This window comes from Camelina sativa, chromosome 7, assembly GCF_000633955.1.
Source record: "Camelina sativa cultivar DH55 chromosome 7, Cs, whole genome shotgun sequence".
Taxonomy (NCBI): Eukaryota; Viridiplantae; Streptophyta; class Magnoliopsida; order Brassicales; family Brassicaceae; genus Camelina; species Camelina sativa.
Window position 1 is genome coordinate 22,896,606 of NC_025691.1, and position 9,823 is coordinate 22,906,428.

General features: G+C 34.8%; 1 protein-coding gene across 3 annotated transcripts; it reads right to left on the minus strand.

Moving 5' to 3' along the window:
* On the minus strand, window positions 828-6,403 carry LOC104702065 (serine/threonine-protein kinase EDR1-like). Of its 3 annotated transcripts, none has more exons than XM_010417878.2 (14): window positions 6,131-6,403; window positions 5,263-5,928; window positions 4,677-5,111; window positions 4,452-4,555; window positions 3,070-4,229; window positions 2,950-2,990; window positions 2,758-2,826; window positions 2,553-2,653; window positions 2,211-2,289; window positions 2,029-2,127; window positions 1,880-1,948; window positions 1,724-1,773; window positions 1,449-1,625; window positions 828-1,255 (listed from the first exon to the last, which is right to left on the minus strand). In XM_010417878.2, the coding sequence occupies exons 2-14, from the start codon at window positions 5,749-5,751 to the stop codon at window positions 1,117-1,119; spliced, it is 3,012 nt and encodes a 1,003-aa protein (XP_010416180.1). In that variant the 5' UTR covers window positions 5,752-5,928; window positions 6,131-6,403; the 3' UTR covers window positions 828-1,116. The 3 variants fall into 3 exon arrangements, with proteins under 3 accessions (XP_010416180.1, XP_010416181.1, XP_019083345.1); XM_010417879.1 differs by lacking the exon at window positions 6,131-6,403 and adding an exon at window positions 6,037-6,055; XM_019227800.1 differs by lacking the exon at window positions 6,131-6,403 and having other exon boundaries at window positions 5,263-6,010.

Below are 9,823 nucleotides of genomic sequence, written 5' to 3' on the forward strand. Positions count from 1 at the left end.
TTTGGAACTTCGCGTGCTGGTGTATGGCAATTGAATGGAGCCCCTCTAGTACGTAACAATTTATCAAAGAATAAAGTTGGTTGCTCCTTACTAGTAGGTTCCGAAGACTTTGTTCAAGCATTCTCTAGATCCACATCCCCCTCCCTCTCTACTTGTAGTTGGCCGGCTCTGATGCCGGTGAGATTCACCTCTGAAAGCGGGCAGCTTGGATATAACACATTTAATGAGAGACTTTCCTCACTAAGCTGCCAACTTAGTGAAAACATTTTAAACTTTTTAATTTCCTCATCTAATGAGAGACATTTCTTATGTATTAAGAGATATAACGCAAAAATTTCCTCATCATGTCAATGTCCTTTGACTACATGGTTTCATCATAATCTCCACTCTTCCTTATCCACTTGGTTCAGATCTTGCAACGTAGTGTGGCAAGGTGGTTCTATCTTGGATCCTTCTTTCGACACTCGACTCTTGGGAACTTCTTCCCAACCTACATGCTGCATCCCTTTTCAGGGAGCTGAAGATTCATCATCTTTAGTGCGAATTAGGTTTTTAAAAACCCGTCGGAATCTTTGTATTCCAGTGTGGCAATTTGTTGTTATGCGGCCAGTGATTCGGTCTTGGTTAACTTCCCATCACTTCATGTGGCATATCTCCTTGGTGGTTCTCACTATCTTTATGGTTTCAATAGCTCTTTATCTCTGCTTTAGCTATTTGTCCGTTAGCGTTCAAGCTTGTTATTTCTTCTGTTGTAGTTTCACCCGGATGTTATACCCTTGTTTAAACAACATACCGTGGTTTTCTTTCCTCCTATGTAAGTTAGTTGGTTGCATCATACTCCCACTAGAAGGGAGTACCAAAAACCTTGTAACTTAATTTAATGGAGTGTTTGTTGACAAAAAAAAAAGACATGAACATCACTGGCAAGCAAGACAACACACGAGTATAAACCCTTCTCACCTTCATCAATCTTCATCTTCTATGAATTTGCTTTTGATTTCTCTAATCACAAAGATGTGTTCAGACACCACTGAAGCTGAGACAAAAACAAGACAAGGAACATCTGTAGCTTCAGATTTTCTTCAAACAAAAATGTTTTTCTTCTTTCTTCTGTTATCAATCTTTTTGTTCATGTTCAGTTGCTATTGAAGAAGAAGTGGGGACTGGTCTTGGGATATTGGAACCTGTTACAGGTCTCTGTAGCCGCTTTAGGGAAGCCATTATCTCTGCAAAACTTGGCCTCAACTTTGAATCCCTGATAAACACACAAAAAATAACTAGATGTATCAGTCAAATCATGAGAACAAGAAAGCTTAGGAACCCCATTGTCAAGTTTGATGAACTTATAAGCCGTAAAACAAATCAAGACTCTGATTTTCTGAAGTGTAAGCACTACTACTACTTCACATTTGGCTGAAACTTAATCTTTATATATTTCTTATACTCACGTCTGCCAGCATTTACTGATGATATCTGCAATTGCTGGATCCACAAAGTCTGGGATGTCAAGACGTCGATGCTGAAAACCAACTGCCCCAACAACTTGCATTGCGTTCATTTTTCCCCACGGTTGCTGTAATGTAAAGAGTTCCCATAGAATCACTCCGTAGCTGTAAACATCGCACCTGTTTTCACGTATTGTTTTACCCTGACATTAGGCCAGTGTCTTAAAAAAGGGAACATAAAGAATGAATATTCATTAGTAAAATATTAAAGAGCATACTTCTCATTAGCAGGTTCGTTTCTAAGCACTTCTGGAGCCATCCATTCAGCCTGTATAAGATCAACACATCATTAGATTAATAAACTCGCAATCACAATAACTGTAAAGAGAGATGATTTAGACAGGGAGGACGGTAACTTCCTTCTAGCTGCTTACCGTGCCTGCTGTTGACTTTGAAGAGAGGTATGTACTGTGTTTCATTCTTGACAACCCGAAATCACACACCTGATATATATGAAACTCCATTATTTGTTATGCAAACTAACATCATCCAGTAGGTAAGAAACCATAAATTCTATATTTACCTTCACGACCCAATTTTTGTCAACTAGAAGGTTTGGGGACTTAAGATCGCGATGGACAATCATTGGACTACAGCTGTGCAAATAGTTCATTCCACGAGCCTGAAGTTTTTACAAGTAATATGATACTTAACAGGTGATAGAGATAAAGGAAGAAAAGATTGTGAATAGAAAAAGAGTAATACAGCATCAAGGGCCATTCTCAGACGCCTCCTCTCGTCTAATTGGTTATTTGCCCGGTGGATTAATCTATACAAGCTACCTCTGCACAAGTTTGGAAAGAAAACTCTACTGTAAAGATTCAAAAACTAAGCACAACCAAATCGAACCTGCTCAAACTATCCAGATTTAAGAACTTCAAGCAAATACTTAAACAACACTCATTGATGCAAAGAAGATTCACAAAATAGTTTGTATCAAAAAGAGAAAAACAGAGGCATGCGCCTCATGAACATGGAGATGGAATGTCGTTGTAGCCATGAGAATTGTATTAAACTAATGAAATCTTGCAAAGATCATAGTATTACCTAGGAAGAAACTCTGTAACAATTGAGAGATTCGGTGGCCGAGTCACAGCTCCCATGAAGAGAACAATGTTGGGATGTCTAAGCTTTTTCATGATTCGGACCTTGCATCACAAGAATATATAAGAAGGGTTTGATATAAAACTATCAACATGGAAAATTTGGAAAAAAAAAAAGAAAAGGTTAGAAGATAATAGATGGCTAATACCTCACTTCTGAATTCCTCCAATGCTTCTCCTGATAGATCTTGATCAAGGAACTTCTTGACAGCCACTTCCTGCCAAGTTCAACAGTTTCAACAACACGGAACTCAATCTAAGGAATCGCTAAACTCTTTCTTCATCTATTTCCATGAAGTCTAACTCAAATAAGAAATAAGAAAAGCAAATATAATACTCACAGTCCCGTGCCAATCTCCCCGATACACTTCTCCATATGATCCTGTATCAAAAGAGGTAAACTATTTAATTCATTGTAGAGGTAGTTACACCAAAGCAGATAATAGATGATAAGTCAGTACCAAGTCCAATACGTTCTCCCAAAGTAATTTCTTCCCACAAAATCTCACAATCAGATACATCATCACAGTCAGACTTGGAACTTTCATTGCCAACAGATCTGTCAGATATTCTTTCTTCCCCTGAATTTGGCCCAAGATTAGAGTCCCCACTACCTTGAGGCTCATGTCCACCAGAGCCAGCATCGCCATCGCTATTCGAGGCTAATTCAAGTTGTCTGGACACGGCTGCAGCTGTTGCCACAACTGCAGCAGCAGTGGCCGTGGCAGCAGCTGCAGCAGGAAGTTCTATGGTGGATGAGTCTGAGTTTGCAGACTTGGCAGCAGCAGCAACCATTGAAGATGCAACAACAGCCGCTGCAGCTACAGCAGCAGGAACGGTCCTGGCATATTCTGTCGAAGAAGCTTCAGAATGCGGAGAATCAGACTGACTTACAACTTTGTCATTATCACGTTGATCATGTGTATTTGCTTTAGGTTGCACTCTTGGTAATGGTGGCAAAAACCGCACTGGACCAAAATCGTTTTGGTGTCTTCCTTGCTGAGCTGTCTCTAAATCTTTTCCTTTCTCTTTCTTGGCTTCAGTCGGGATTTTTCTTTCAACGGTTGCCTCCAATCGCTGGGAATAGACTTCAGAAAATAGATTGGGAGGAGCTACAACTCCGCTTTCAAGTAATACATCATGAAGCTTCTGAGCTAACCGTGGATTCTCTTTGGCAGCATCAATCATATATTGTGAAACATCTTTGACTTTCATCCTATGCGCAGCTGGGGAGCTAACACCTTCAGTCCAAGAAGGTGATCTCATATGGGTAAAAGAATGAATAGGCCTGATTGGGAGGTTTTGAACTGGAGCCTTTTCAACATCCGTCTGATTTTTAACATCTTCCTTAGATATATTTGGATGAACAATGAGATCGCCTCCTCCTCCCGATTGATTTCTCTCCCTGGAACTCTTGGTACTAGAACGATGTTCCCCAACCCGAAGCTCTGCATTCTCTTCCAATGAACTCTCAACCCCATTGCTGGAAGAAGCTACTTGAATAGAACCACTGTCTCCAGGAATAGCAGTATAGGCAGATTCATCATAGTCTACTTGTAGTCCAGCTGCATCAGCTGGAATGAGCGTGCCTGGATCTCCCATGAGATCAACAATGTACTCCCTGAAATTCATAATTGCATTGCATATAACTCAACATTTCTTTCATCAAGCCTCAGTTTAGCTTTAGGAGATGCAGATAATATACTAAACTCCATATCGACATAGGTACATATGCTATTATGCCTATTAAATATAGCACATAAAAATTTTATCTACAGCAGAGTACATAAACCTATACATGACTGAAAGGAGAATGATGATACACATTAGTGTGATTATTTACCTGCCATCATCAGCCTTAATAAAGTTCATTGCCACATCTTCAGAACCGGTATATTGCTGTCCTTTGACTATCCGACAAGGAACACCAACGCTATCACACAAAACCTACAAAATTTCATACAAAGAACGAGACATAAAAAATAATATAAACTTAAAAGTCAATAAGGGCATGTCAGCCCACGTATTCGATTGAAAATGGACCACAAAAAGCTGACGAAGTGCATACTTTGAATAACAAGGCACGGTGACGAGCCAATCCAATAGTTAGCGAACCAAGTGGCAAAACCATGCTTCCAAGAGTTGCTTTCAAACTGTAGCTAAAACTCCTCCAAGATCTCAACATGCTATCAGGATGCACAACTGGTCCACCCATGTAATTTCCAACCGAAATAGCCAGTTTCCTAACCAATTCACTGTTCACAAAACCAGAGGAAGAAACTGATATTGATTTTGCGGCAATATCAAGAGCCATCTGTTCAAGTCTCAACAGATTAGAATCCCCACTTCTGTTCACAAGAACAGCTTCCCATGTCTCACCGTCTGAAACAGGTGTCCCTTGAAGATCGAGTAAAGGAGGTATTCTATCTGATGCATTCAACACTCCATACAAGTCATAAAAACCATCCAAGATCTTGTCATCATATCCAAGACAGTTGTAATTCTGTAAATGCAAACAAGAACAAATCATAATTTGAGCTTGTCAATTGGACTGATCAAGTAATTAGAGAGTTCTTGGGAGTAATTAAAGAGTTTATGTAATGCAGAGAAACCAAAGAAAAAGGTAATGAACTAGAATTGAATCCAGTGCTTACCCAGTATCGATAAGCAATGAGTTCAGCTGGAGAGTTCTCAGGAGCAGAAGAGCCTAAACTGAACTGCTTAATAGCTTCAATCTGAGCAGCCTCAGGATCCTCTTTGGCACTTAACTCTAAAGCCAACTGTATCTGATTCTCTTCTTCAACAGCTGGATCCTTGGATCCTAAATCCTGAAGCTCCACACGTTCAGACCCAGTAACAACAACATGATCATCATCACCATGTTCCACAGCCTTTTTATCATTAGCGGCTTTGGCGGCTCTGTTCTTGGCATTGAAAGAATTAGGTGGACTAGGGCTTTTTCTATGACCAACAGAGCTTAACCAATTGGATAAACCAGAAAAGGGTTTGACTTCAGGGCTATTGCTGCTGTGATGAGACCTCGGTGATGATGACACATCGCTAGACTTGTTAATTGATCCTTGAGCTTCATCTGACTGTGTGATATGAAGTTTCTTAAGAAAGCTCTTCATGTTCATCTTCATACTCCTAAGCAATGATCAACCGATTCTTCTTAAAACATCTCCATCTCCTAAAATCCAAAAGTTTCTTCCTTTACTCTCATAAACCCTAATTCCTCCCCGGAATCAACGACTCGTCAGATTATTTCAATCAACACCGTCGAAAGTTTAAAACTTTCACCGGAACAGAGGACCCTTTACCTGGAATTCAAAACAACATGAACTTGATGAGAGCTAGTGAAGCCAAAAAAAAAAAAAAACTCTCTTTTTTTATTTTGACAAATCATGAAAATGGTTAAAAGCACACACCCACTCAGTTCTAAAGCAGCTAAAGAGAGAAAAAAAAAAAGAAGCATATATAACTGACAATTTCTCTGTACTGATATGAACCGCAAATTCTCACCTTCACCAACTTGTTTTTTCTCTATTTCTCTCTCTTACGCCACTTTTCTCTCTGTCTAAAAAGATTGACAAAGAAAGAAGTGGAGAGAGTGGCTCTTTCTCTAGAAGAAATTAAAACTTTTGTTTTTTTCTTTGTATATTTTTGTTTTCTGGGTTTGTGAATTACTGTGACATGCAAAAAAATGGGGGAAAAAGGCGTATCTTTTTTCACTCAGCTTAGTGCGTGAGCTTGAAAAGAAGAAGAAGACGAAAAAGATTGGAAAAGATGAAGACCAAAAAGATTTTATCGGAACATAGTTAAATTGAACCAAGACCAGGAGGACTTGACGTCGATTGAGGCGTTTAAAACGGTTTATCTTTTCTTTATTGTATAAAAAGCATAGAATCTACACCTATTTATTTTTGGTAAAATATCATTAAAATCCTGTAATTTACTTTTTTGTTGATTTAAATCATGAACCCGTTAATAACAAAACAACATCATTTATCAAATCTAAAACCCTCAAATCTAGAGTTTTTAATTTGGAGAAAATGAGAATCAAGTTTTAATTTGAAGTTTTAGGTCTGATTAAACAGCATCATTTTATTTTGTTAATAAAATTTCGTTAACGGTTAATTAAGCATGTATCATTTTTCCGTTTGGTCACTTAACATTATGTCTCATAAGAACAAGTCAAAGAGTTGGTGAATTATTTAGAATATAACAAAAAATAACTTTTTTCCACCAGATGAAAAGTTCATGCTTTAAATCAAAGAAATGTAAATTTCAGTATTTTAACGACATTTTCTCCATTTATTTTTCATTAATGTTTTTTATATTTTATAAAGGTATATCACTTGAGAAAATTACGAGATTTGTTTTTGTTAATACGAAAACTTTTTTTGGGCCGAATCTCAAAATCTCGTACTCCAAATACTAAATAAGATTAAGATAGTCTCTTCGCTATTATTAGTCTTCGAATACAAAATTTCTAAAACTCTTATTCTTGAAATGTGAAAAAAATACTAATTGAGCTACCGATTTCAAAAATAAATTTTTTATTTGAATCTATACTAATAAAAAGTAGAAGCTATAAGGTTCTAAGGCCGTCCACATAGGATTTTAAACATCCAATAGAAATTTGACATATCACTTACTAACATTTTATACAATTTCCAGAATTTTCTATATTAAGAATTATTTTAAACAATCTATCATGATTTGACATGTCATTCATTAATATTTTTTAAATTTACAGAATTTTTTAGAAAAAGGAAAATTTTAAATTTATGAAAATCAAAGAATTAAGCACAATATCCCACATAGGCTAGAAATTTTTTAGACAATGGTTTAGAACCAGTATAAATAAGATTAATATGCTTCCAACAACGAATGAGCAGGAAAGCTTGATTTATCATGCGTCCAAGTTTAAAAGTTTTCTTTGGTTTGATCTGTTTTTTTTGATCAAAATAAACCTTTAAAAAGTTTCAAAAAAATACTATAATATTTAAAAAAATTAAAAGTTTAAATATTATAAATATTGAAACTTTGAAAAGTTTTTAGCTTTGAAAAAGTTTTTAAATATTATAAGTTTTAAATTTTAAAAGTTTAAAATATTATAAATATTGAAAATTTTTAAAAGGTTCAAATTTTATATTTCGAAACCTTTTAAAAGTTTAAAATATTATAAATATTGATGCAAAACATAAATTATCTTATTTATCTACATTTGTGCTTTTTATTTCTTATGAGCTGTAAAACATATTTTTGTGTATGATTTTATAGATGAGTTGATATTCTTTCATTAATTTTTTATTTTTGGGTCTAAGGAAGAAGGATTGACATCGCAAGACCTTAATTTGATGTTTGAGTCAAATGTTGAGGTTTAAAGAAGAAAGATGGACGACAAACACACATGTTTTATTAGCTATACATAGACATGATCAGAGTTACGGTTGTCACGGTTAAGGTTTATTAACCATCGGTTATGGTTAGAAATTTTTGTAACCTTAACCAGAACCGTTTAACAAATGGTTAAATGGTTACGTTTAAATACGGTAACGGTTCAAGCGGTTACTGTTATATATGGTTACGGTTATTTGATAATATGATACGGTTGATTTTATTTGATGATATAATATAATCNAATTTATGATTTTTTTTTTATCATATTTGATTTTATAACACAACTGATTTTTCTATTTTAAAAAATTATGTATCTGAATTTAATTTTTTCCTTAGTACTAATTTTAATTTTTTTTATGAGATAATATTTTATTACCGTAATCAATTATATATAACTTTTATCAAAATATATCAAATAAACTCACGCGTAGCATGGGTTCAAAACCTAGTTAGTTATAAAAATAGAAAGTTTTTTTGGTAATACGATTTTTATCAACTTCAATTCATGATTCATCTGCAACATTTTTGGAGATGTTATTGGACTAAATAAAAGCTTTGTAATGAAGCACTAGTCTAATAGAGAATATTTGTCCAATTTTCCAAACAATATATCACAAGGCTTTTGGTCCCTTTGTTACTGTAATTTTCATTGGAATATATATATATATATATATATATATATAAATAAAAATAGTATTACCCTTTGGATCTTAGTGTATCTCTTTTGGGCATAAAGGATAACCATTAATGTCACAGCAATTAAGACCAATAACTTTCTATATTGAGAATGACAAGAAATGGCTTATTGTTAAGCTGTCAATTCTATGGAAGACAAATGAGAATTTAACTGAATATTCGCTTAAAAGGATAACTCTATTATGCACGTGATTAATTTAATAATTTTATAATACAGTGTCCGGTGAACCACGTAATAACAATATGCAGGTGATCTCAACAAGTTAATGAGTTTAAGTATTTATGTATTTTTAGTATTAGTTTGTTTACACGTAAGTAATTAGTTATATACCAGTATTAGTCAAGGAAACCGACCTATGTCTGATGTTTTCTTGGTTTAATTTAACGGTCTTATTTTTTGTAGGAGACAACGGTAACATAACCGATTATATATTCCTTTTTTGAGGGAACTCTCTTTTCATTTAGTTTTCTAAAATACAGTAATTGCTCTGCGCGAGAGACACCATTATCTCTTCGATCATTCAACTTACTATCATCTATATAATTAGAAATATTAATTCATTTATATAATGGATGCAACTAGAGATATATTATGTCAAAAGATGGAAGACCACACGTATGCATGTATGATTTATGTCAATCATTGTATCCCCTTGGACGGAGTGAGCTGTGAGCCTCAAAGCCAATGGTCGACCTACATCCACTTTATATATAATATTTTCGATTGACTCTATAGTGTCCACACGATTGTGAGGTTAAGACAACGTTACATTTATGATTTATGGTAACTTTGTTCTAGACGTTACACACACTGTAGGTAACTTCTTATGGGAATGGAAGTCTGCAATTATTTTCCAACAATGTGTATGTATGGTTATTTGCTGAAAACTGATTTTTATGTACAGTAAAACCTCTATAAATTAATACTCTATAAATTAATAATCACTATAAATTAATAAATTTTGCTGGTCCCAAATCAGGCCAGTGTAAAAATTAACAATATTCGATTAGATAATAAGATAATAATTTTTTTGAAATCTCAATGTAAAATATGGTCCCAATAATATCATAAATTAATAATCATGTAAATATATATATATATATATATATATA